The sequence below is a fragment of the Porites lutea genome, chromosome 3, assembly GCF_958299795.1.
Source record: "Porites lutea chromosome 3, jaPorLute2.1, whole genome shotgun sequence".
Classification (NCBI taxonomy): domain Eukaryota; kingdom Metazoa; phylum Cnidaria; class Anthozoa; order Scleractinia; family Poritidae; genus Porites; species Porites lutea.
In genome coordinates, this window is record NC_133203.1 from 46421663 (window position 1) to 46449503 (window position 27841).

The 27841-nt window shown below is 39.3% G+C and overlaps 1 protein-coding gene across 4 annotated transcripts; it reads left to right on the plus strand.

Annotated features, from left to right (window-relative positions):
- The first annotated feature begins 705 nt into the window (after positions 1-705).
- Positions 706-27593, plus strand: LOC140931274 (synaptotagmin-9-like). Of its 4 annotated transcripts, none has more exons than XM_073381043.1 (5): positions 706-873; positions 8522-8629; positions 24485-24839; positions 25497-25561; positions 26631-27593. In XM_073381043.1, the coding sequence occupies exons 3-5, from the start codon at positions 24492-24494 to the stop codon at positions 26995-26997; spliced, it is 780 nt and encodes a 259-aa protein (XP_073237144.1). In that variant the 5' UTR covers positions 706-873; positions 8522-8629; positions 24485-24491; the 3' UTR covers positions 26998-27593. The 4 variants fall into 4 exon arrangements, with proteins under 4 accessions (XP_073237144.1, XP_073237147.1, XP_073237145.1 ...); XM_073381044.1 differs by lacking the exon at positions 706-873 and adding an exon at positions 8087-8236; XM_073381046.1 differs by lacking the exon at positions 8522-8629.
- Positions 27594-27841: the final 248 nt, after the last annotated feature.

Genomic DNA, 27841 nt, shown 5'->3' on the forward strand with positions numbered 1-27841 from the left:
CTTTGACTTTACAGTTGGTAAAAACACGGATAATAGAAAGACTGTCTTTCTCTTATCCATAGTGAACAAATTGCTCAATTAATAGTTTTTGACAATTTCGAGGAAATTCCTACTCCTGTTGTTGTTTTGTTTAGTGCTTAGACATGTATGCCAAGCCAAAGCACGCTACATCCCACGCAAACGTAAAACGGTTTTGAGACGGTTGAAAGGTAAAATGAAACAAAACTGAATGCAAGGCTGCACTACGGCAATAGGCTAACAAAATTAGCCTTCCACAGGGCCAGAGCTATACTGAGAGAAAAAGAAAGAGGTCCTATCACCCTCTCATTCGATCTCTTGATTTGGATCTAGCGGCTAAGGTCAAAGTGAAAATACGAAAGATCGTGAATTATTGGTCATTATTGTCACGTTATTATTGTGTTTCAGTCCTATTTTCACTGTAAATACTATGAAAGTAATGCTGGCAACAGTCTTGTTCCCAGTAGCCCGAGTGTCAGTGTCAGGCTTTCCTTTCGTGTTATGGAAGAGGAGATTTTAGAGGGCGAAGCAGGGAGGGGGGATATAGGAGAGGTCTAGCGAAATAAACACAAATCAAAGTCAAGAGCATCTGAAAGGGAAGTAAAGACGTGCTAGATTAACAATGTGTTTTTGTAGCGTCATATTTCAAACTTCCCACCTCGCTGAAATCCTAAACAGACGCGGCGTCTCGGATTTCATAGGCAAATCGAGAAGATACGTTCGAGCATTTGTGTCCTGTAATATTTTCCGTTCTGCTTGCCAACAAACAGTTAAACATCAAGGAATCAACAGTTTGATTTATCACTAGTCGACCAGGATAAAATTGGTTTGGATCAGATGAGTGTGCAAGGAAAGGTAGGTTTGCAAAATTCCCAAATACTGTTGTTCATTCATCACAATTCCCAAACCGACGGAGCAAAAATACATTATGCTGTTTTCGTTTTCTTACCTGTAAAGCAGCACGGCATTATCCTTTGCTTCTGTTAAGTTTTTCGGTTTAAGTTTAGTGTTGTGAATGGGTAGACAATAACCACTTGCGATTGGAAGGACCGCAATGACATCCAATTTTAAACTGATTTGCTACTGAGTCGAGCGATGTGCTAATTTATAATTTATCGAGAGGATCGAAGCCACTGCAAAATATGCTCAGGCTAAGTATTTTTATTGACTTACTCGCAAATCAAGACCTCACCATGCCGTAGTATTGCGTTTCATGTTCACCACTGTTAAAGGCAGGTATTTTAGATGAAAATTAAGAGTTTAAAAACTCCTTATTTCCATGTCTTTTTCACGATCTGACGTAAGGAATCCTTGGATCAAGACGTTCGCGAAGGCTAAATCATAAAACCACTCGTCAGGTTATTAATAATTTGAGCTGACGCACAGATGCTAGTAAGAAGGGTTAAAGTTTTAATTTGCCTCTTTTTTCCACTATCTCTGATACGCAGGCCTTTCGTTGAGAAACGTTTATGTCGACTACTGTTGTCCAATTTTTCAACAGTTCGTCCGAAAGTGCGCGCTTTTTTTAGTTAGCCTAACTGACGTAATGTAGAAGTTAGGAACGCAGCGCCTCTTACCGATGTTTCAAAACGTGCTCGCAGAAACAACCACATTTTCTGACTAGCTTCTCTTGAAATAAGTTTTAAAGGAAAAAAATCGGAAATATTGGTTTTTAAATCAATAAGTACCCAAGTTAAAGGTTATGAGTCGTGAGTAATTGTTTTGTGTTTTTCTTTCCTCTGAATCCCGGATAAGGCGCAGAGGGACTAAGAAGATTATCAAATTTTTTTTTCTGATATTTAAACAAATAGTTTAGAAATAAATAAGGTATTTCCCAGGGTTAGTTAATGACCAGCAAGAGAATGAACGTTTTTGGTTTCATCAGTGGAACATAAATATTCTTGTTTTCGGTAGTGGAATTTTGGCTACATTTGTCAAATTCGCCGCCTGTAATACCATTCCTTTGATAAATCTACGTGGCGTTTTCACCTCAACTTTTGTGTTTCTTGGCACTTTGACCCTTTTTGAAAAGGCCCTTTTGTGAAATTTGAAGATATGTTACGTTTTTCTAAATGTGAAGTTTGTAGATGTAATCCTATGATACGATGTGACCATTCAGATGAAAGAGAAGCTTTTTGCTATGGTGCTATTCATTCGCGGGAGAGAGGGGGGGGGGGGTGGGTACTCGACCAATATCTGGGTATAGGTTAGCCGCTGAGGGTTTAAAACCCTGACCCTGTTTAGGAAACAAAAACTCCTAAAATAAATACCCTGTTTAGGACAAGACCCTCAATTTTATTACCCTGTTTATAATTAGGACAGACTCGCACAAACTTATAAACAGTTGAACCTTCATGAGCGACCACCTCTTGTAAGCGACCAAAACACCCAAATTTTCCCAGTCAAAGTCTTACTGTTGAAAGCTCTAGTAAACGACCACCTCCTGTAAGCGACCGCGACCGCTTTTTGGACCTGACGGTTAATGATTTTCCATTGATTTTAACCTCTTGTAAGCGACCACTTGACGCATTCTCTGATGTCTATGCTCGCTATGTACACTATGCCACTTAGGGAATACGAAGAACTTTAGTGACAACATGGAACTGCACATGTCCTAGCTTAGACATTGCAGACAGTAAATCAGACCATATAAGGGTTTCCGCCCAGGTTTTCATTATCTTGTGCATGATTGGCTCTTTCGATGGAATCTAAAAGTATGGCCATTCAATTTAAGTTCTTTGAGTGGTTCTTTTGTAAGGTTCTGATTATTCAGATGCTGTACACGACATTGTAAAGTGTGACCATCCAACGAAAAGCTTCCGAGTAGTATTTGTTGTGGTACTGTTTATTAGGATGTATAGGCAAGTTCTAGTTTTTGCCTCTGTTGGTGTATCCCTAAAGTGTGACCAGGGGCCTTTTTCTCGAACTTCCCGATAATTAACGAGCCCGGAAAGGTTTTGTTGTTTACATTTAAGATCTTGGTTTTAATTGTTTGCAGATAATATGATAAAACTATTTGCTAACAAAACAAGATGATTGGGCAGGCTTGATAGCTGGGACCCGTGCAAACTCGGGTGGCCCATTTATATTTCTTTGTATACATGTATATCTCTTGGTGCCTTGACGTCATCCAGTGTGACGTCACTGATCATTTTATTTTTCCGGGCAACAACAGAAGGCATTGAACCAATTTCCAAGCGAAATGATAAATTTCGACGGCAGAAGTATTTTACAGAGAGAACCTTGAAGTAATGTGGACCTGTAGCTTCAAAATAATAATGCAAATTGAGATAAAAGAACATTTGTCAGTGCGTCTCACTTCGCAGACGACTGAGTTCACGGCTTATGTCGCGGGATATGTTTTTTTTTTGTCGGGAGTGCGTTTCATTTCGGCTTTATTATAACCCTCAAAACCTTACTTTTTCGTGAAATCTACCTTGGAATGTATGCCAAACCGAGGCAAATTCACAATGAATTGGTTCTTTGTCCGCCTATGGATCAAATCCGCCGTACATCGATCGGCCGTTGATCCCAAGCCAGTGAAATTTGTTTGCGAACTTGTCTTTTTTCCATCCGGCGACCAAAATAATGCAAAATATGGAAACAAGCCAAAAAAAACAAACAAACAAACAAACAAAAAAAACAAAGACAAAAGAGAAAAATTAGTAGTCCGCATGACAGGATATTGGCGGCTGGTTACCGAGTCAGTTTCTTTCACTTAACTGACGCACTGAGTTTCTCGACGGTTTGTAAGACAATAGGCTCTGCTCTGTCAACCACATGTTCTTCAAATGCGATGAAATGAGTGAAAGGACGGCCTTTACCGTCAAAATCCTGCTTATTTCCTTCAAATATATCTTTGAATTCATGAAACATGCAGCTCGACCAGCTTCAAACTATATCTATCGGCCAGATTTTCGGGGAAAAATGCTTTAAATCTAATAATTTTGCCCCTGCAATGCTTTCTTTGGTGTCTATTTTTTGATAATACCCTTAAAAAACTTTGGGCAGGTTTTTTAAACGGGGTTAAGAAAGAATTTAACAAAACCGCGTTCTAAGACAATTTCATTTTGCCCAATGTTTTTATCTAAACACCATTTGTGAAAGGCGTGAACCAGGAGTCATTTCAAAAGTAGGTTGAGTTTGATCGTCCGGTTGAACGTAGTCCCGAATAAGACTGTTGTTGTTGACAGTGACTGACGTTTCGACAACCTGTGCGGTAGTCATCTTCAGAGTCAAAGTGAGTTGTATCACGTCAGTTGATGGTATTATACTGTGGTTATTGATCTGATTGGTCAATTACGTCGCGATGTTATTGGTCGTCTGTCAGTTAAGCCGAGATGTTATTGGCTGTGAAGACTCATAATCATTTATCGCGAACAATTTCTTGAAAGCATATGCACTTATATTTTCTAAAAAAAAAACACTAAGAAAGAGATCTGGAGGTCCTAAGATTTCTTAGATGTCTTCTTAAACCGCGGCGTAAGATAGACTTCGTTCAAATAACCGACCCTATGAGTTTAATCTCGCCCTCGTAGTCCTCCGCGTCCTCCAATTGAAAGGTCTCTTTTGCTTTAGCCTTAGAGCAGGCTCCTTGTTATAACGAGGGAATAGGGAGGGTGTTGTTTCGGTTAATAAACTCCAATCCCTATGATGTAAACTGGAATCTTTGGACTTGAACGTAGACTACGAGTGGTCCCCCATTTTTCCTCAGGGATAGTAGAGCGAGCGAAACGAAAGCGCGCGTGAAAATCACCCCATGACACGCGACACGCGGTGGGGAGAGAGTCTCTCCCCGCCGCGTATCGCCTTTTCTCGCGTGGGGGGATTTTCGCGCGCTTGCGTTTCGCTCGCTCTACTATCCCTCAGGAAAAATGGGGGACTACTCGTAGTCTAACTTGAACGCGATGATGTCATTATTCCTCCTTTTACAATTAGCGTAACAGCTTAGGCCCTTTTCAAACGTCGTACTACTGCCGTGCCGAACTAAATTGATCGAGTTAAATTCGACTTTAACACGGCAGTAGCGTAACGTTTGAAGCCAAGTCGTGCTACTGCCCTGTAGCACGGCAAGCTTTGCCGTGCTACACGGCAGTAGCTCGACTTGGTTTCAAACGTCGCGCTACCGCCGTGCTGAAGTCAATTCATAAATTATGAATACATTAGAACATATTAAAAGTTTGCTAAATCGTTTCTTTATTTTTGTGTTTTGTTTTCGGCAACAGCCGTTCTATTCGACTGAATTAAAGTCGACGTCTGAAACCAAGTCGTGATAGTGTCATTCTGCAGTCGAGCTACAGTCGAGCCAGCTTAGCACGGCAATAGCACGACGTTTGAAACAGGCGTTAGCGACTATTCTGTTAATGACACCTTTGGAATTTTTATTAGTCGAGACCATGGTTTCGGTTCTCCATGTGAATCTCCTATGTTGCTGGTTTGCCTTTGTGCTTAGTTTTTAGCTAAGCAACGTTATTTTTCACTTGTCTTTTATTTGTGGCGAGAGCGGTATACCGACGTTTCTGGACTGGCATATTTGCGGCTCGGTAAATATCCAACACTTTTTAACATCACTAGGCCGCGAAAGCTCTTTTTTTCCATTAGGCCGTCGACCGAAATTAATGCGCAATATATGAAAATAGCCACGCGCGCGAGTGGCGCGACTGAATGCGCGTGTTCCGCGTGCACCACTCAATTAACAAGAAAATGAGAGACTGCTCACAGGCTATATAGCATCACCGAGGTGAAAAATTGCTTAAGTATAAACGCACAAGCGGATAATCAGCTGATCGGAATATTTACTTCATTTTCTGATAATTATATAGAATTTAAATTTAACAAATCCCATGCGTAGGGTCTTTGAGCGCACGAAGCACAGTTGCTGGGATATGAAAAGTAGTGGTTGTATGCCGTTTGCAAAACGTTTCTGGAAAATCCGGTTAAATACTAAATGTTACACGATGTTTTGGGTCGTAGCACTATAAATTTTTGAATCAAACCGGAACTTCTGAAAAGTTAGTTCCTTTTTCCCGCTCGGAATGTTCGAAACGGAAATTCGTGCTTCATTACTTCAAACTCATCTTTGATATGAGTTTGGCGGCCCTTTTCGGTAAATGGAACTGATTTGTGCAAATGCATGTTAAACGCCTTCCCCGAACGGAATTTTTCTAGTGCTGAGTTTTGTTTACCACTTACCCAAAACGCTAACCCTTTAGCCACTAGTTTGGAACCTCGACATATCGAACCTCAACATAACGAAGTCCTCGATATAATAAACGATTTTCTTTACCTCAGTGACAGTAAAATATACGGGAAAGGTGCTCGATAAAACAAAACCTCGTTATAGCGAACAAATTTTGCCAGTCCTTTGACCCTTCGTTTTATCGAGGTTTCACTGTGGGTAGTACATGAAAACATCTATCTCCTCTTTAGCGGGTTATAATAAGCCTATCACAGAGCGCGTATTTCTAAACCAAGATATTGCGGCTGGCGGAATTTTCGCTTGCGGCTTAAGTTCCTCGCTCGCACCGCGTTTGTACTGCGGAAAATTTGTTGCCGCCAGCAATATGCTTTGCTGACATAAGCGGCATGACGTTGTTACCAAGAACCCAGTCAAAACTCTACAAAAGATAGTTTTGCAGCTGACCATCTGACCATCTTTTAACCCCTTAAGTGCCAAACAGCTTGTAAGCTGCCCCACTTGTGTGGCCCCATGTTAGGCCTATCTGCCTGAAAACAAAAAGACTTATGCCCCCCCCCCCCCCCTCCCCGCCTAAAACTGTATTGAAATGAATCCGATTTATCATGAAGTTTTGAAGCTCAGTTTTAAACCAGTGAGTGCAAAAAGTACTTGTTCAGCACTGCTATGGCTTATTTCGAAGCGCTTTTTCTATTACGTTATAACCCCCCTCGGATATAAGCCTCTCCGCAGTATAAGCCCTCTTAGAAGCCCTAAGGATAAGGGAGAATAAGCCCAGGGAAAAAAGCGGCTGTTCACGGTAGTCAACTGCTGTTGAATAGCTTTCACAGATGAAGAGCTCAGGTTAGATTGAACTTAATTTTGATCTCTTTATTCGACTTTTGAGGAAACAATTTTAACTAGGGCTGCCAAATAAAAAGAGCATTAAAAAATAATAAGCAGTACCACGGAAGGAAGTCGTTTGTCACTGCTCATCGCTTTGCAGTCAATATTTCATTTTCAGTTTTGGATGATAATGATTTAATAAGCACTTGCGTCTCTCAATACCTTTCAAAACAGTTAATTCTCAGCCGATTCGGCCAGTTGCAGTAAATGCTCCTGTGTATGGGGTAAAAGCTTCAGTCTGTTATTCAAACCGATGTTTTATATCTTTGCATGCAATATTGACGATCAATTTTTGGGTAACACATTCAGTCTCTCATTTAAAGTCTTCTTTGTTTTTTGGTCACTTGGTAACTCTACTTAGGACGGTTACAAATTATAGAGTGTTCGTTGAAATTGCCTCTAGGCGGTCACTTAAATGAAAATTAACACTCTAAACCGGCGGTTTTCGTTATAGGGTCATCGCATAGTCCTATAAGTAATCCTTGCAAAACACGCGCGAAGCATGCCCTGTAGTGTGGTATATATCTGCAGGGAATATTCTAGAGACAGAAATCCTAAAGACTAGAATATAATTGACCGGAATTATAAGCATGATCGGGTATTGCTGTTTCTCTGGTACCGTTATCGCGCGACTTTTAAGTGCTCGGTGAATTCTTAATGACACAAACATCCTCTTAATTATGTGATCCCACATAATCTAATCCTCTTCCCTTAGTCTATCACGATCTTTTTAATCACATTTACTGGTGCTTTCCCTGTCTCAATTTAAGCTGTATTTTTAGTGTTTTTCCGCATTCAAATCAAATCAGTAAGTTTCAACGCGTGGCTCGCGCGACCCTTTTAAAATGCGTGATATTTGATTGGCTTTCAGTGAATGTTTACAGACCCTTTATTTAAATTTAGCTGCCCTGATAAACGTTACGAGTTTTGCAATTCAAATTAGATTAATGTCAACACGTTAGTTCGTTGCCTGACTGCTAATCGCAAAATAACGGCCACTTTAACGAAGGATAAAGATTCGCTGCGATTGTACTTGAAAATTTTTCCGCCTTGAAAAAATCTTATACCTCGAAACTGGAACAGATATTCTTGTGGGAATGTAATCAGGATGATTTCTTGTTCTACAGAAATACAGAGGTAATTTTAGTAGATTTTTAAAAAGTTTTTCTATGATGGAATTGGTGAGCTCATACAATATTAAATTTTGAAAATATTTTGCTGTCATTTAAGGAAACGGCAATCCATATCTATCTTCTTGTACATCAACAACTCTCTGGTAAAGTTGGTTCTCCATTCGTTAAAAAATTTTTGGAAGACACATCAAATTTGTACTTTTAAAATTACTTATACGAAAGCATTTTTCTACTTAAGGGGTAGCAAGTCGAACTTACTGATAACTAATATTGTTTTTGTTTTTCATAGATGTGGAATCAAAGCTTGCTAATCTTGATATTTACACCTTGTTCAAAAAGCTCGTAACCATCGAAAGCGGAATTATACGTTCTACATAATTGTCTTTGTTTTCAACAGGTGAGTTGAATTAAGCAGCAGGGGCCGCACATCGAATGTTAACGATTTTAAATATCGCGGTTGTATGGATTTTAACCCCCTTCCCCTTCTCTATTGAAGCTGTCAAGCTGACGAGACAAATATAATTAGTAATGACTCTACACAGTTCGGCGATGATTTTTATTTCTTTTAAACTAAAAAGAATCGGTTTTATCGGTATTGCTTGAAACAATTATTAGATTTGAACTAATTAATCTGTCTGGCACTTTAATTTTATATTTTTGGTTTTCGAATATATTAAAGTGCGAACAGGCTATTGACTAGTACACTCGAAGGTAATGTTCATTTTTTTAAAGGATAATTACAATACCACGGGTTGTTGGATAATCCAAAACCAACTTCAGTCATAAAAAAGTAGTAGAAATGACAAAAATGGATACAACACTTTAAAAGGGTGAGCGAGTGAAAATCGTAGTAGAAAAGAACTTAACTTACAGAATAATTAACTTGTTGACTCGTTGAAGTTTTAGCAGAAAAACCTGTTTTCAAGACTTTTGGGCCATTTTTTCCGGTAGTTTAGCGCGTTTGTGACCGCTATCTTGACAAACATTTGAAAACTAACATGGAAAAAAGATGGATGTAGAGTACGATTTTCCCTGTTTTTACTCAGGGGTAGTAGAGCGGGACAACACGCGAGCGCGCGTGAAAATTGTCAGCGCGAGGAGAGGCGACACGCGGAGGGAAAAGAAATCCTTCCGGATGGCGATTTCAGGTTCGCTGGCGTATTTTTCTTGCTTTGTGAAAGGTTTGAACCCAGGAGTCCTGTCATAAGCAGGTTGAGTATAATCGTCCGGGTGTACGTAGTCCTGAATAGGACTGTTGTTGACCGGAGTGACTGGCGTCTCGACAACCTGTGCGGTAGTCATCTTCAGAGTCAAAGTGAGTTGTATCACGTCAGTTGATGGTATTAAACTATTAAATGGTTATTGACCTGATTGGTCAATTAAGTCGCGGTGTTATTGGTCGTCGGTCAGTTAAGCCGTGATGTTTTTTAACAATTAATGAATGAGGCTGAGTATCTTATGAAGAATTATGGAGATCGAGTAGGGTGTTATCTGTCGAGGCCGTATTCAATAATTGTTTTATTATTCATTCATTCCATCAAATCCGTAGTGGTCTAGTGGTTAACGTGTTATACTGGGTTTTCTGGGTCGTGGGTTCAAATCTTACTGCTCTTCATATCAATTTTTTTCTTCAAATTGAAGAGACTTGCACTTTCATGAACATTTCTAGCTTAAAATATCGTCTAAGTGTGATGTAAAAGCAGAAAACAGTTCTACCTTGTGTAACTTTTATAAGGGAAGAAAGGGGTACGGCCTATGGGATCTAATGCGGACCTTTAAATTTGCTTAAGTTCTGTATTCTCAGCGACCTGAGGCAGGGGCTGGTCATTAGTTCTCTCTATAAGCACGGTCACTTTGGGATCGGCACTACGTGTACATCATAGTGAAGTGTCCTCCTGATAGAAAGCCAAAGAAAGGGACTGAAGCTATGTTCACATTATACCGTATAGTATGAACAGCAACAGCACAAAACTGGAAAAAGTCCTTCACACACATCGAACATTGTACCGGAGCGGTTGGCCGAGAGGGTTTGTGAACTAAATCCCAGTCCTCTCTCCTGAATATTTACTTCCGTCTCAGTGGATTCCAGTTCTCGCTTTTATTTATTCACTTCCGGTACGGTCCAAATACCCGGTCACACTGCACCATGTGACGCTCCACTTTCGAAATCGCGCCGAATTCACGGTTCTTATGTTTGAACAGAAGTCTTATTCGGTGTGGTTTTCGCGCAGGCGCAAAAGCTACCCAGTATAGTGTGAACAAATCCTAAGGAACGGGGTGAACGCTAGTTTCCATATCTCAAACCGCCCTTGGATACTTTGTGATACCTACACAAAGTAATTGCATATATGTATATGTATACATATATGAGTGAGCCCTGACTATAGTGATTTGGGTTAAGTACTAACAATACTGATAAGGGTTAAGCACTGACCACACTGATTAGGATTGGACCTTATCTAGGTGTACTCTTACGGAGATACCGTAAAATTCCGAGAATAAGCCCCTCCATGTATAAGCCCCTCCAAATATAAGCCCTCCAATCCGGTAACGCAGAAAACCCTCCGTTAAATCGCCCCTCCAAATATAAGCCCCCTGGGGGACTGTACTTGGAAAGTTGCCCTCAAAAACACAGTAAAACAAAGCAAAAACGTTAAATTTACTTCCAACTATGAGGCTAGCCCAATCGATTTTGAAACGCAAATTTCCCTCCGTAGATAAGCCCCTCCAAAAATAAGCCCCTCAAAAAGGGCCTTTGAAAAATATAAGCCTTGGGGCTTATTTTCGGAATTTTACGGTATCCTTTAAGAGGCAGTTTACCAGATATTGTCCCCATGTTTTTGTTGCTATTCTACAGTCAACTCTCTCTAAGACGGACAACTTTAGGACCGGCACTAAGTGTCCGTCTTAGAGCGATGTCCGTCTTATAGAGATGTCAGTCAAATAAAGGGAGGAAAGAAAGGTAGGGACCAACTCTAGGTGTCCGTTTTACCATGATGTCCGTCTTCTACAGGTGTCCGGTAAGAGAGACTGAGTAGTCTCTATCAGACGCGGATCTAGGATAAATACTGACCGATTTCCTAAACGAGGGGCCGAGGGAGCAAGCTTCTAGGGGAGCCTGGATGCACCCCCGGGAATTTTTTTGGGTTTTAACTTCCTGAAGTTCCCTTTCCCCGGTTTCTGTCTAATGCCCGTAAACTGGAAAAAGAAAACATTTGTCCAGACCATTTTCCAGATTTCAACTTGGAAAGTTCTACAACTATTATTAAAAATATATTTATTATGAAAAACCTGACCGATTTCCGTAAAACGGTGGAAACCGGTGTGGATCTGCGCCTGTCTAGACACAAATCAAAAGCCGAGGAAATGCATCTTCGTACATTTTCTTTCAGTTTACTCCTCGCACGAACCTTAAGGGGAAAAAAATGGTATTTTGCCTCACTCACCACTTAATTTTCAAAACTTGGGAAAAGCAATTGAGAAAAAAAGTATTTTAACATTTAGTAAATTTTATTTCCGATCAACTGCTAGAAGAAATAAGAAATATATGTTCACTACAGCCGCGACTCAGGCGAAAGGTTCCGCGTTTCTTCAATTTTGTAATTTCCGAGGTTCATTGTGTTTGATGTGCCCTCAAGGGACGGAAGACACCATGTCTTTAATGTTACACTTCATTAAGATCTCCATGCGGAATTTGCCCAGCATTAGATAAATCTTCGCGGATCTTTCAGTGACAAGAGACGCAGTTAGCGAGTTCGTATCGTCCAGTGCAGGATTTGAACGGTAGTGGTTTGAATTTAAATTCTTAAAGGAAACTATAACCCAGGTAAGTCAGGTAAGATCCGCGCGCTTTGACCCTTCTTTGACCCCAGTGCTTTCTCGTTTGCTTTAAACACTCGAAAAGTTTGGTGTTTACATTGCTCTTGTTACGCTAGTTGGAGAAGCAACTGTTGGCAGTTTCCGCTTAGTACTGGAAATCTGCCCACTACATGCAACGTATTCTGCATGCTAGTGATCCTTTTTTTGTCATCGCTCCTGCGCCGCTTTTGAAATATTCCCACGTCCTTGCCGACGTTTGTTGAATTCCGGTTGGGTTTAGAATACTTTTTGAAATTCTTAGTTCCACTCTTGAAATGATTTCCACTTCCAACCAGGGTGGGGAGGGGTGGCCTCGACAGAGTGACTTTGCGCTTTTGTGACAATTAACACCTGCAGAGGCCTATTTTGGGCTACTGACACATGTGACGTTTTTTTAGTTTTGATAAAGATGGCTGTCAGTCATCGAAACTGTCAGGAAAAATTAGGAGTTTTCTATTGGGCTATACTGTAAGAACATTTGAATAGATCTTGCTTCGTTCCACTTTTTAACTAAAGCCACTCACCAGGTCGCTCTTACTTATTTATTTGAAAGAGCGTAGTTACAGCTCACTGACTACCGCACAGGTTATGGACTTCTGAGTTCAGACTATTCACTGTGAGCACAGGTAGCCCAAGCTCGAAACATCGGCGAGCATCGGCATTGTTGCGTAACATTCGAAATATAAGGATTTGTGGGGGAAAAAAAAACCTATCGTTTCCGTAACCTACGAAAATGAAAGGATTTTAATAAAAAAAACGCTTACTTTACATAAAATGTGTGTTACAGTTACAGAAACGGTAAGTTTTTCCCCATACAAATCCTTATATTTGGAATGTTACGCAACAATGCCAATGCTCGCCGATGCTCATATTTCGAGCTTGGGCTACCTGTGCTATGAGTTTGCTACTTAATATCTGAAACACTATAGTTACAATTCACTTTGACTCTCAGTGAAGATGACTACCCCACAGGTTGTCGAAACGTCAGTCACTATGAACAGGACTACGTTCACCCGGACTACCATATTCCTCTTACTTATTAATGACATGACTCCTGGGCTTAAACCATTTTTTGTGAGTGTAGTTACAATCGCAGACCTAATAACGAACTGTTCCGCGGCGTGATATAAAGAAGAGCCAAGGTGGGGTCTGAAACAATGTATCGTTATAAAGGGGCCTTGTTAGATCGGTTCCATGCGCGTTCTAGTTCTTAGGGGGAGACATTGGGGGGGTACCCAATACCGCAATACCGCAAGAAAAATTGGCAAATACCGAAATACCGTGTGGAAAATCGACGAAATACCGATACCGCATTTATGATCGGTCATGCTTATGTGACGTTGTATCCATTTCGCATGTTTGTTTATTTTATGCATGTATGCACAGCAAAACTTCAGCCATTGCGAGAAAACGTAAGATCACGAATTTATCATTGCAACGATCGAAAAGCCTGGTCATTGTCTACAACAACAATTTCATTGTACATTAACTATCATTTATTAAAGGAGCTGAGTCACGAGATTCAGCCTAATTAGGTAATTACAAAATGCCCGTTAAATTAGCAGAAACGTAAAAAAAACCGCTCAAATCATTAAGGGAAGGTTAAAATAAAACAACAGATAGAACAGATGCCACGGATGGGCAAAACTGAAGAAGATTGAAACGGATTGAAATTAGGGTTTTTGAAAACTGTTCAGCCTAACAGTTTTTCAGAGTTGATCTCTGCTGTTTGCAACTTCAAAAATAATGCTTAGGAGACACTTGTTTGTCTCGAATCTCTGATTCTGTCATTTACATGTAAATTTCTTTGCTTGCTTTAAGTTCCATAGCGACTGAGGGCGAGTAACTGGCAGAATTAAACAAAATGAACCGGACTGCCGTGACACAGCCCCTTTAACCCATATAGCTTACATTGTTTTGCGCTGCATATTGTATTGACCTGTTTTAGACAGGTGAGTGCAAATGAACGGTACCGCAATACCGTGAAAGAGATCTTTTACCGAATGCCGTCATCCAAAAGGATGAAAAACCGCATACCTCAGGGCTAGATGATATCGCAAGACCGCACATTAAAATCAAAATTACCGAAATAACGCTTGACAAAAAGCTCAATACCGCAATACCGTAAACCCCAATGTCCCCCCTCTTCTTATCCCGGGGGCGAAAAATGTTGTACCGAGGTTTCCCCTCAAAATACTGTAACAGTAATTACGCGCGACTAAGAACCTGTTAAGCTAAAATTTGCTAGTTAGGCCCCCTATATAGAACAACCTGTTTAGCCTAAAACTTGATTCAGGTTCTTATTTTCTTAAATCTATATAAAAAAAGTCTGTACACTTGGGCAAATAAGATAAGTCAACATAATTCAGGATCCTCTGTGGCCGTGAACATATCCGTCATATCTCGCCAACTGCAATACAATGGTATGCAAATAATCCATGATATGAAGTATTTTTTCCCTTCCGAAAATAAGAACCTATTTATGATCCTAAATAGCCTAAATTTGTGCTAATTTTCATTTATATAAGAACCGGTTTAGGCTGACTTAGAAAAACGCAGGTTCGTAGTAGCAGGTTTTCACTGTACCCTTACATTTTTGTACAAGAAAACCCTGTTGATGCGGTCTCTAGCCAGATTATGAAATCCAATAATACTCGTTTGTGAATTCACCTTGTTAATGCGGTCCCCGAAACCATGTCTGCATCCTAAAGGAAACACCGGTGGCAAAAAATTGAATGTCAACGTAACTGAATAATATAAATAATGATATTCTTTAAAAACTGAAATTTTGTATGGAACGACACCGTGTCGTCCACTTCTAAAATAGCAGAAGTCCAGGGCCCAGTTGTTCGAAACGTAGATAACGCTATGCACTGGATAATTCTCCATCTAGTGGATAGTAATTTATCCGTCGGATAGCGCAATCCATCGTATGAACCAAAATTCAGCAGTCTGGTGGTCTGTGATTAGTCATTGATCATTGCTGATGATCAATGAGTAATCGATGAATAATTGATAGGACACAAAATTGTCGGTCATTGATGACATAAATTAATCATCGATATAATCTTCTGGCTTCGAACACCATAACAAAGTAGAAAATAGTTCTTCAAGGCGCATGTCAATGCTCAAACTTTATAACTTACAAGCATACCACACGGTACACATTTTCGCGAGTAATCAAATTCACCCATTTCATTAAATAACCGCGAGATAGAAAGCATTTCTCCGGCGTGCTACTAACTTCACCTATTAAAAATTTGCACGTATATTTTTCCACGGCGTAGTCAATCGAACAAAACCGAACCAAAAATCAATCAAACTCAATCGAACCCAATCGGTTGGATTGTTGTTCGACTGGTTCGGTAAGTCGAACATAATCGAACTGGAACTTTTCGGTGAGTTCGACTAGTTCGATTACCGAACTCAATCGAACCAATCGTACTCAATCGCCGCGATTAATTCGATTTTGTTTGACAGAAAGACAAAACGCATCCAGTTTCAATTGAATCGGAACGATCTCCCTCTAGTATGTATGTGAAGCAGTTTGAAAACAAAAATATTTCAATTAACCCGGAATTAACTGAAATCTTTATTGTTTAAGAGATTCAAAATCGATACTGGGAAACATGCAAGTACAGGCACCAGTTCACGTTGCATTTGTCCAAGTTGGCCGCGGCCATCGTCAGTTACCTTCAGAGCTGGATCTCCCCTTTTCTTCTTCACCGACACTGGCGGCGAAAGCGGGCACTCGTGGTAGCCTTTAACCATCGTTTCCAGAATTTTTCATGTTTTCCGTCCTCCGTGACATCTTTGCGTACTCGTGTTTGAAATTGAACCCAATGCGTAGCTTATTTGATCGCAACGCCTTTTGTTTGAAACCCGATGAAACTGGTTTTATGTTTGATTGTTGCATGCAGTGCTCGATTACTAAGTATGTTCGATTGGCAAAATTTTTGGGTGAGTTTGATTAAGTTCGATTACCGAACCCAATCGAAGGCGACGTTCCATTCACTACGCTAGGATTTTTCTGACTCTCAAAAACAGACAGGAGAGTAATCTAGACTACTTAACCATCTGAAAATTTTGTTTTCCTTATTTTTACCTTCCTTGAAATCAATTTTTGATTTTTGACGTTAAAATAATGAAAACAAAACTCTTAGTTCCGTGCTCATTGTTCATTGCTTCCGAGGACTGTGGTAATGTTAAACAAACCTTATCGCATCCTGTTTGATAACTTTCAACTATCATGTATACGTGACGTAGTTGTGATTACTTTCGATGGTTCTTATTGTGTTAGGCAACCGCACAGAATGTTTGCTACTTTTCCCCTTTACCGTGATTTTTAAACACCTGAACTGTTACATAAACATCCGAAGGTAATACGCTAGCCACGTTTGCATATAAAAAGGGCAAATGTAAGTAAATGAGCGAATAATGGACCAAATTTTATTACTTCCTATTTCTGAACGAGGCCATTAAAAAACTGCCTTCGGGTGATATAAATTTCCGCATACATATCAAAATATGACCCGCGAGCGATTCGTAAAAACTTTGAATACATTTACAGTTGACTCTCTCTTAACTGTCACCTCTATAAGACGGAAACCTCGTTGAACGAACATCTCGAGTTGGTCCCTTCCTTTCTTTGCTCCCTTTATTTGACTCTCTGTAAGACGGACATCACTCTTAGACGATCACTTAGTGCTCATCCTAAAGGTGTCGGTCTTAGAAATGGTTGACTATATTTTTATTCAGAACTTGACTATAAACTATTATTAATACACTGATGCAATTGCATGCATTCTTACACAGCCTAACCACTGGTGAACAGGTTATAATGATAGAAATTACATCCAAGTTAACAATTCACTTTTTAATGCCGAGAAAAGACTACATAAATAACAATACACACACAAAAACGTGACCAACTATTTACTTATAAATTTAGACCTCTTCCCAGATCCTTAGGACATATTGATCAACTTTGCACTTTAATTTGCAACTACGGCCATCGAATACCACAACTCTCGAGGTTTGCTTTCATCCGTGCTTCACACCATGAACTTGCTGACTCTTGAGGTTGTTTTGATGTAGTGAACAATGTTTGTAAGCGGTGAAGCACTTTTGTGAAGTGAATGAACTAAAATGTTTCATTTGTATTTTATTGTGATCTCTGGGAAAGAAAGCAACTCTATAATTCCTAGAAAAGAAAGGGAGACGAGACCACTTTGACCCCGGCGGAGATTGAACTCTCGACCTCTGGATAAGATCTACTTGCAATTTAGTCGATTGAGATAGGTATTAATGTTGACGTCGGGCGAGGCTAGGTTAAGCAACTTGAAGAATTAATAAATGATTAACAGCTCAGTCTGCTTTTATCGGATGCAGCGTAAAAGTTGGTGATCCCTAGCCGAGTGGGGACTCTTTTCTAGCTTGGAGAGTAGAGAAACATGCTTGCAGCTTAATTTTATGGAGGATAGCGTGTATACTGTCATGCCTTATGACGTGTGCAGGCCATGAACTTTAAACGTGCTTCACTGAAAGACTCTTTTCGCCGAATCAGCCACTTTCAATCTTAAAGTGCATGAATTGTAAAATCCTTTGTTGCTATCTTTATTGACTTTTACAGATATGCGAGCAATATTCTGGTTACGTCCTTAAAATAACACTCCGCTATAAAAAGAGACTTTCAATGGGGTTTATCCCTGGTCAATAAACAGTTCGGTTAAAAATTCGCTTTAGTCAGCAAACAGCAAAAAACAGTAGTGGACTTATTCAGTTAATTACTAGAATGTAGTATGATTTGTTACGCTTTTTAGCCGGCTCAACGTTAAAGACGATCTTCAAGTATAGTGCTGGCTAACAGATTTGTCATAATATCATGTGTCAGTCACCAAGGACACGGAAAAAATAACAAACACAACGGGTTTTAAAAATAAGGTAGGTTACATAAGATAATAGACAATTGCACAGAAACAACAAGCTAATCCTCCCAGAAAATGTTCAAAAGTTGGTTTCACACGATTTCTTATTTTTTATTCGGTTATAACAGAAAAAAATCTTCGTTATAAGCTTAACAGTTACCTCATTGACACCCTCTTACAACATAATTTGGCGGGAACGTTAGGTTTTGTCAGCGTACGATCAGCGTACACCAATTGGGTACTTAAATAAACCAATCACAGAGCGAAACGTTTTATGCGAGTGAGATTAAATAAAAAACAAATCTCCTACTTCCTCGTTGCTTTTTCTTAATCACAGTACTTCCGAGAGCTGACGTCATATTTGAGAGAACGTTTGGTCAATTTAAAGAGGTTCTTTTTTAAGATTTTGTAGTGAGCTCTCTAACACGTAAATGTCTTTCTCTTCTTTAAAAGGTTAACTATTGTATTTACAAGTGTGATTTTAGTGTATAAATCCCTAGTATTGTAACATTGTCTTCTGCGGTCTTCTAGATCATGATTAGGTACGTCACCCAGTAATTTAAAAATTTGTAAGAAACATGTCCCGTTTCATAACGTAAAGTATATCTTCTTTCCGCTTTGACTTGTATCTTCGAGCGTTATTCATTTTACAAAATCTAAGATCTTGAAGCTGTCAAAGTTGCGAATTGAATATCAATTTCTCTTTGGATCGAAGAGTGTGATTTCATTATCCGACAAGGACGACATCAGAAAAATTGGTGGCCAAGATTGTGAAATTGATCTAAGCGGCTTCATCGTCACTGGACTGAAATACTAACTGAGTCTTTGCATATCGTGGTGATTGGCTATAATATCAGAAGTGTCGTTAGCAAAAAAGGAGGGAACACGCTGACAAAAAGTCGTAAAGCAAGCTGCATGGATAAAGAAAACTGAGGTAACAGCATTACTTGGCCTACAGCTCTACTCATTCTATTTCATAGGTTTATTTTCCTTGTTCAGGAAACTGTTATGTCACATCTTTTTTCCATCAAATTTTTTGCGGTCCGAAACCATCCGTCCCCGCTATAAGCCGTTTATTTTTGCGAAATTAGTCGCTGAATTCTAAATCATCAACCTTTGGCGACGAAGTGTTTCACTCCGCTCAAATGAATTTTCACTTGAATTTTGTTCTCCGCTCCCGTTTGCCCCAAACTGTTTAATTTGTTCTTTAGACTACCACATATTCACGTGAGCCCTCGACGACTCTCGTGGGTTCTCGGAGAGTCTCGGGCGCTTTCGAATTCTCTCGTGGACTTTCGTTTACTTTGGTGCTTTCAGCTATGAACTCTGACAATGCAGAATCTTTCGATTTTTTAGAAAGCTCGAACTCTTGTCAACTCTCCCCAATTCTCAAGAGAGGATATCCTCTCTTGAGTCAAGCATAATATTTTTTGTGTCTGCACGCATTTATTAAGCCTGAAACAACCTCTACCAATGCAAGAACCTTCTGTCAATTTTACTATTAAACGATAAAGTGACAAATTAACTCTTTGAATGAAAAATGTATTCATACATACTAGTGTGAATTAAATAGAAAGCTTTATATTTTCCTCTTTAATATAAAAAGTATGTGTTTACTCATTTACCCATTACGGCAAGAAATTATGAATGTTGCTGTAGAAAACCGTCCTTGTTAGGCACATTGCAGAAAATGCTAAAGCTGAAAGGCATTTTACTCCCGGTTACCGCTTTAATTTACATTTAATTCCTTTCCGCTTCGGTAACAAGAAAATTGTGTTTTATTTTGGCTGTATTGACTTAAAAAGATATTAATCATGGAAATCATTATATATTTTTTGTTTTCGTCTTAAGGGGAATTAAAAAAGGTGCTTGGAAGTGCAAAGTGATAGAAAAAATAGCGGATTGTACTATCCTCCAATTTTTTAGGCATAAATTGCTCTAATGCAAGTTGTAGGCCTTTTTCTTTTTCTTCGATTCGGAAGGAATATCAAATAAACTGACGTTGATTGATGCCAGAGAAGTGAGAAATAAACTCTTAAAAGCTCCTCCAGTAAATTATTTACGATTTGGTTACTTTGAGCTATACCCACTTTGCTGGATGTTGGAATTTAGAAAGCGTTGGAAATAATTCTTCTATATTTAATGATTGCCGTACATTGCTTAGAAATTGTAGCAAATCAACCCAACATGGTTCTAGTTATTCTATTTGCAGTTCTGCTTGCAAAAGTGTTGTCATAATAGGAGAAATTAATCATTGATCCATTGTTTTGTATTTAAAATCGTAAATTCCACATAATGCGATTAATTAAAATGTAGTCTCCGAAAGTTCTCGATAGAGGGAGTTGTTCAGCACGAAGGAAGATGAAATATAAATGATAAAATATTCCGCTACTTGTTTGGATTCAAGGAGGACGTGGGCGTTTTGGCATTGTTGAAATATTTGCGGATCGACGAAGCCTCAAAGCCCTGAGTCACTGAAAAAAGAAACTTCGATTCCTCGCTGCAGGTTTGCCATATTGTCAAATTACATGTTTACTGTGATATGTTTCGTCCTCTCTACATTTGATCATGAGTTAGGCATGCTTTCAGTCAAAATTAATATTTTCTCCTTTTTCGCAAAAAAGAAGAGCTGTTTAAACAAGTGAATCCTATATTTTACTGTTTTTCATTAGAAATTTTATTGCCTTATGTTGTTTGGTACACTATTTTACCCACTCATCCCATTTTGTAGAGTCAGTCGAATTTTAAAGACTTTTCTATCAGTTGTTTATAATTACGTACTTCGAAAAGGAGTTGTTCCATTTTCTCTGCGACTATCATTTACTCCCACTTACTCATGTCAGATAATTCCCGGGCTTAATTTGAATAAAAACACCTGAGTATCGTAATATAACTATGAGTGGAAACTTGAGAAGATTTTAAATGGTTGTGTTGTTTGCCTTCCCCAATATCCAAATGTTTTTTGACGTGTTTAGAATTTTATTAACTTAATGCGATGACTTGTTTTTGATGGACTTGTTACAAGTGGACCTCTTATAATTTGTTAAGAGTGAGCGAAGCGAGATTGCGCAGCGACCGAGCGAGCGACGAACCAACCAGGAAAAAAACTAATTAAAAGGACTTTCAGAAAGTGAGGGCGGTTATTTTAGATAGGATGACGATAATAGTGAAATAATAATAATAATAATAATAATAATAATAATAATAATAATAATAATAATAATAATAATAATAATAATAATAATAATAATAATAATTGTTATCATTATAAATCATAATTATAATACTAATCATAATTACAATAAAAATAATAATTGCAATTGAATTAACTTCCATTGAAACCGCAACAATCGACAAGCCCAATAAAAGTTCATGCGACAGACTTTAGCCAAGTCCGATGACGTTGATATTCATTCCAGGCTCGAATGTGCGAAAAAAGTATTTTTTGTTTGTTTTTGGAATCGCAATCCTCTGCTCTCCAGCAAGCACATATTTATGTAAGTGTGTGGTTTGATTTGATGACCTCAGATAAAGGAAACGACATACTTCTGGAATACCACTCATTGAGAGTAACGTTCTAGATGTCAAGAGTCCTTATACAGTAACCTCAACGGAATGGAAATGTTTTGAATGAGGTTCCAAACAAAGAGATCACGAGCGACTTTATTGAGATTTTTTTGAGATTGTGTCATAGCACTGCAAGGATGCGTCTCTAAAAATACGCGCTTTTTTTCGCTCAGGTCATCTGGTGTGTTGCTAACGTTTGATTTGCACTCTAAAAATAGTTTTTTTCATTGTTAAAGGAAACTTGAGAGGATTGAACTAGGATTTCCTCGGATTTAGTAGTTCGCTGCCCAGGTAAACGAAGGCATAGGAGCAGGAAAAATTTCAGTTAGTTCTCAGTGTGAAAGCTCTTCATGTTTTCACACTCTGTTTTCATAGACTCTGTACTGGCTTTTTGTTAATTTAATCATGTCAACAAGGAACAGTGGCTAATCAGGGTGTCCTTAAGTTTAGTTAAGTCGACAAAGCCGTTGTGAATTTTTGGATAAGAGTTTGTATATTCAGTTGTCCAAGAATTGTGGATATTACACATTACTGTGTTATTAGCGGACTCCCGCACGCGCTTGCCTATATGGTAAAATGCGCTTTGTGTGGTTTTTGCACTCAGTGATACGGGAAATAAATCGCCATATCAGATTCCATTCAAGAACGTATTCTCCTCTAACAGATCATGCGTACATTCTTTAGACACTGGCTCTTATTGACCTCATTCACTGTTAAATACGCTGACTAAACCAGAGTCTGCCAGCAATGTGTTTTTGACTTAAAGTTCTACGAAGAATTAACAATTATTGGACGAGGTTGAGCAAAATATCATGATTTGTCAGTGGCGAGCAGATCAATTATTTGCCGAAGGCTGGGGTAAATAACTGATCTGCGAGAGCGATCGCAACTAGGAGAAAAACGTGCTTTCATTTACACGTGAGCAGAATATTATTTGCAGTCAAACAAAGTTGGATGACAGTGTACATGAGCAGACCATTATTTGTAGGCACTTATTTGCAGGTCACGTGGTGAGCTCTAGGCCAATGAAAAGGAAGAAGCATTTGCAACGAGTGATAATTTCGTTTGCTTTCGACAAAGTAAGGTTAATTCTTTCAGGACGTTTTCGTTAAATCTATGTCTTGCAATTTTTACGTCTCACTAAAACTTCTGCCATTTTACAACTATTACTTCTGTGAACCGAAGGTTTCAAAAATATTGTGCTGACGCTATTTATCAGGAAAGGTTTTTGCCATTTCCGTTCTCAGATGAAGTAGCCTTTATTTGAGTTTATTGTTTTGTACATGCAGTGATTTTTATCATTTGTCTTTCAGACATTATGATGTAAATCGTCAATTATATGTGAAACTATTATCAAAAGAATCTGTCGAAATTTGTTCGGGTCCCTAAAAACAACAACTGGCACTTTTCCATTTTCTATTACAAAAAATCGCCGAAACTGATTTAAATCGAAGCGTTCTTAATGTAGTTCTCATCGAGCCTTCGCAACCGGACTTCGCGAGGATCATTTTTTACACCGTTTACAAAAGAATAAAAAGTCTTCATATGCGGCTTTATTAATTTGATTGACTATGAAAAATTATACGTGGTTAATTTTCATAACATTTTCTTGGTCGTTACAAGTATTAGTGAAGCTTCCGTTCAACTGCCTTTTCATCTGAGTCGTTTAGCTGCAAGATCACGTGAGCAATCATTTAGCCGCATTTTAAAGCCGAATGGTCACGTAGCCGTAGATCACGTGATAAAAAGTAGCGCCCACGACTATTGAAGACGTGGTCATAACGTACGTAAAAACGACTCGAAGTCAGAAAGTCTGAAATTCAGTCTAAGTCTAAGTAGACTTTTGTTGGAAAAACGTTTTTGATTGCTGTTTTTGCTTACGGTAATAGAACCAGATGGGATGATCGTGCACACGAATGGAAATTGCTTTTTGACATGATTTTATGATGTTCCGTGCCTTAAAGTAGCAATTATCAGCTCTTGCAAATTGCAGAAATGATAACTTAAAAGATAGGGGTATCGTTGTAACACATAGAAAATTGTTCCTATTACAAACCCTTAATTGTAACGTTGATTTAATATTTGGTAAGACAAGTTCTGTTCGAAATTTCAATGCCTAACAAATTTTTAAACCTTTTAACCGACGTTTCGTTTTACTGAAATACTGGAAAATCTTATTAGCGGCAATCTTCAAAGAATCAATTTACTTTCTAAAAGATGGAATAGCATAATTAATATTATTACATTTAAATTTGCATTTGATAGAGCAGATAACAAGCGAGAGATTCACTTTTTGTTTGAAAATCCTGACGAAAGGACCATTTAAGGTTATTTAAATTTTTTTCGGTAGTCTTTCTTTTCCTTTTTTTTTCTGCTTAAGTCGAACCTCGAGTTATGTTCTCCAGGCTTTTATAGTCTGCAAAGTTTGAGCCTATGGATGAAATCCTCAAGTTGAAATCTTCAGATGAAAGCTACTGACCACTTTCCTGTGTTACTGTTTATTATATTCTGCAAGGTGCTTCAAACTTTCGAGTTTGTCGATGAAATCCTAAAGTGTGACCATTCAAATGAAAGCTATTGAGCAGTACTTTACTATGGTACAATCCATTACGCTTTACTGCTTCAAACTTTTGAGTTTGCCGATGAAATCCTAAAGTGTGACCATTCCAACGAAAACAATACTTTTGTGTGGTATTGTTTATTATACTGAATAAGGTGGCTCGAACTTTTGATAAGTAGGACAAAGTGTGACATTCAATTGAAATTTCTTTTTGGTGTACCGTTTGTTATGCATGGCGAGGTGGTTCTAACATCTGACTCTGCAGCTAAAATGCCCGGCGTTATACGCTAGTCAGATGAAAGGTTCTACTTTCTATTCACATTGTTATATCCCTTTTCAGATCTAGGATGCAGTCATATGTAATCGTTGTCTCAGTCGTTGCTGGCGTATCGGTGTTCGCTGTTCTTGTATATTTGGTTTTGAGGATCTACAAGAAAAGGGAGGAACGTGGAACGGACGCGGAAACAAAAGGACTTTGTCCTCCCAGTATAATCCTCACATCGTCTAGTCCAAGCCAGTCCAAGAAGAAACTTTACCCGCCAGTTGGAGGAAGAGCTACATCTAAAGAAAACGAGGAAAAGGTGGCTAAAAGAAAGAAGAAAGAAAGAAGTGTGTGGCATCCGCCAAAGAAGACGGAAGGCGTGCCCATAATAAAAGCTTCGTTGGTTCAACCCACGGTGGTAGAAAGAAGCAAGGTACGAATGTCAATGTCAGGATTTAGCGAGAGAGTACTAATTGGGGATATTATTTTTACGTCTCCGACTGGAGACGGGACAGCCATTTTGCGTGTTCATCCGAACCACGGGAAGGTGTAGCCGCTTGCAGTGCAAAGCGAGTACCTTCGTTTCTCACAGTTATGTTAAGACCCTGAGTATTGGTCGGGTCCCGGCGGGGATCGAACCCTCGACCTCCCGCTCTGCAGTCAAGCGCTCTACCAACTGAGCTAATCCTGCCGCGGACCTTAGGGTTTATCCTAGAAGCGCTTTCGTAAGGTTTGAATAAGGGCGGATAAAGGTTGGGCGATGAAACGAACGAGCACCTCCTAGCAAAAAAGAGCGATGCAGTGCTCTGGTACTCTGCTTGGAAGTGTCGCCTGTTTTCGACTTCGGTCAGGGCTTGCGTAGTCTGCGTAGCAGGCGCTTGAAAGTATTAATGGGCGTAAGAAAGAACTGACGCGCGAGGGAGATACGCGAGGGGAGAGAGAGCTACCTCTCCCCTCGCGTGTCTCCCTCGCACGCGCCCGTTCTATCTTGCGGAATCGGAAATCTACAGAAAAAGCCATGCTGCACGTACGCGCGTGGAGAGTTGTTGTTTTGCTTATCAATCTTTCTCTTGTGTTTAATTTGCTCCAGGAACAAGGCGGAAGAGGACGACTCACCTTCACACTTCATTATCATTATCGATATGCTTCAAGGAGGTAAGTGGATGTTCTTTTCATGCCATGTAATGTCGGTGCAAATGTGTTTACGTGGCTCTGTTAGGGGAATTCTTGTTATAAGGGTGTTATAATTTTGATAAGTACCTTTCCTTTTCTAATACTGACTTCTCCAACACGAAGGCAGAGTTCTGTTGAAGTCTTGGAAGAAAAATACGGGATATGATTTTTTTTTGGCAATTTTTTATGAAAGAACTTGATAATTTACTTTACCTTTTTTTTGTAAGCTGCAATCCTTTTCCTCGATCCTTGCCAACCGAAAATTATTTTCTGATTTGTTAGCTACTTAACTAATGGCACTTTTTTCTAATCAAATAGCGGATACCTCAGCTGAATCTTGAGTTGCTATAAAATAGGAGAGCTGGCTGCGGGGTTGAAAAGCTGTTGCTTCATTTGGCCAAAAAACAAACAAACAAACAAAATAACAGCAACAACGCACCACGTGTGAAACCCGACATGCTCGCCCCACCCCCAATCCTCGACAACTTCGTAACTTGGTTTTTCTCAGGCAACAAGCAAACTGAGGTTTTAGTTCATATACTTTTAAAGAACTCTAAACAAACCTGGAGTCTAAACAAACCAGGAGCATTTTCTGTTAAAATGTTGTAGGTACATCTTTAGTTTCCTTTTTTTTACTCAACGGGCGGTAGACTGCGAGCAGTCTCTCTTTTTCTTCAGATTTAGTAAGGGGAGTGCACGCGCGCGCGAGTGTTGAGCGGCGAGGCCGTGAGACACGAGAAACGAGGGCGGCAGCCCGAGAAGAAAAAATTCGAGAAGAAAAATTTCGTGCCTCTTCCGTCCCGCGCCTTCCGTCACGCGCGTGGTCATTTGCGTGTCTCGAGCGTTTTGCTCGACGGACCAAGGAAAAAGAGAGACTGCTCGTAGTCTAAACGGGCGAGTGCCCTGTTTACTTAAGAAAAGTCACTTCGCTTCATCACACAAACAGTGCGGAAAATGCAGAGTATTTTCCCTTTTGTATTGCAATAATTTCTTCTCAAAACTGCTCCGCTTGATCGCCCTTAAATTATTTTTTAATGTTTATTTTTGTTAGATCTGTGCTTCTGGTAAAGCTTGACAGCGCGCAGGATCTTCCTGCCAAAGATGATGACCTGCTACCAGATGTTTTCGTTAAAACTCAGCTTATTCCCAGCCGCAAACGGGTTTACATCTCCAAAGTGCACAGAGAAACTGCCAACCCTGTCTTCAACGAAGCTTATGAATTTGACATTGAGTACCCAGAACTTCAGCAACAGCAGCTTTTATTTCAAATTCTTGACTATGATTGTATGTCTCGTTACAAACCTATTGGGGAAGTCAGCGTGCGTTTGGCCGAGTTAGGAACGCATGGATTTAATATTTTAAGAGAGATTTCTCTCTGTGTTTATATTTCTAGACCTCAGAAAGAATCGTCTCTTTGAGGTCCGGTAAGACATAGGTTTTTCGACGTAAATTATGTGTATATAACTTTTTTGAAATATTCTCATTGTAAATATAGGGTAATAATTATAGTACTAGATTTTCCGCTGGATGTAACACCTGATAGTCTAAACCCTTCAGGGGCACCCATCGAGAATATAGTTTAAAACCACTTAAACATAGCATTGTTGACCGTATTTTAGTATTTAAACGGTAGAAATAGGCATATTTTTATCCCCTTAAATTTTTTCATCTGTTTGGATTTCCTAGCTGAGAGTCTAGTGATCCGAAAATTATATGGATCAAACCTTACCTTTTCGAAAATTTCAGCCAGAAAAAAGGCTCCCGAAAATTCTAGGTGACCTTTTTAGGGTAAAAATCCGTTAAAAATGGGCAATTATACCATTTTTTAGATGTTCGAAAATCCTAGGAGAGGCAGGCAAGCAAGAAATTTTAGTACAAATGTTCCGAAAATTCTAGATCTCAAATCGTTTTCCGAACAGATATTTTCCGAAAACTGATGTTGGGGTGCCCCTGACACTTGCCTATTAGGACACCGGCACAAGAATCGCAAGAAAAAAATGATTTTATTCCCTTATGTTGTCGCCTGGGAAAAAAGCCGGATTTCGCGACGTCTCGTTTGGTTTCCCACGAAATGACTTCTTATGGACGACTGCAGAAATTCCATACTGATGACGTGCGTGTTACTATCCAGGGGCCCGTTTCTCGAAAGGCCCGGTAACTTTTCGGGTCCGAAGGCAAATTTTGAAATCGTAACCTGTTTAAAAGTATTTTGAATAGAATTTTTCCTCGTTAACTGATAATTTCATTCTATTATTTTCAAAA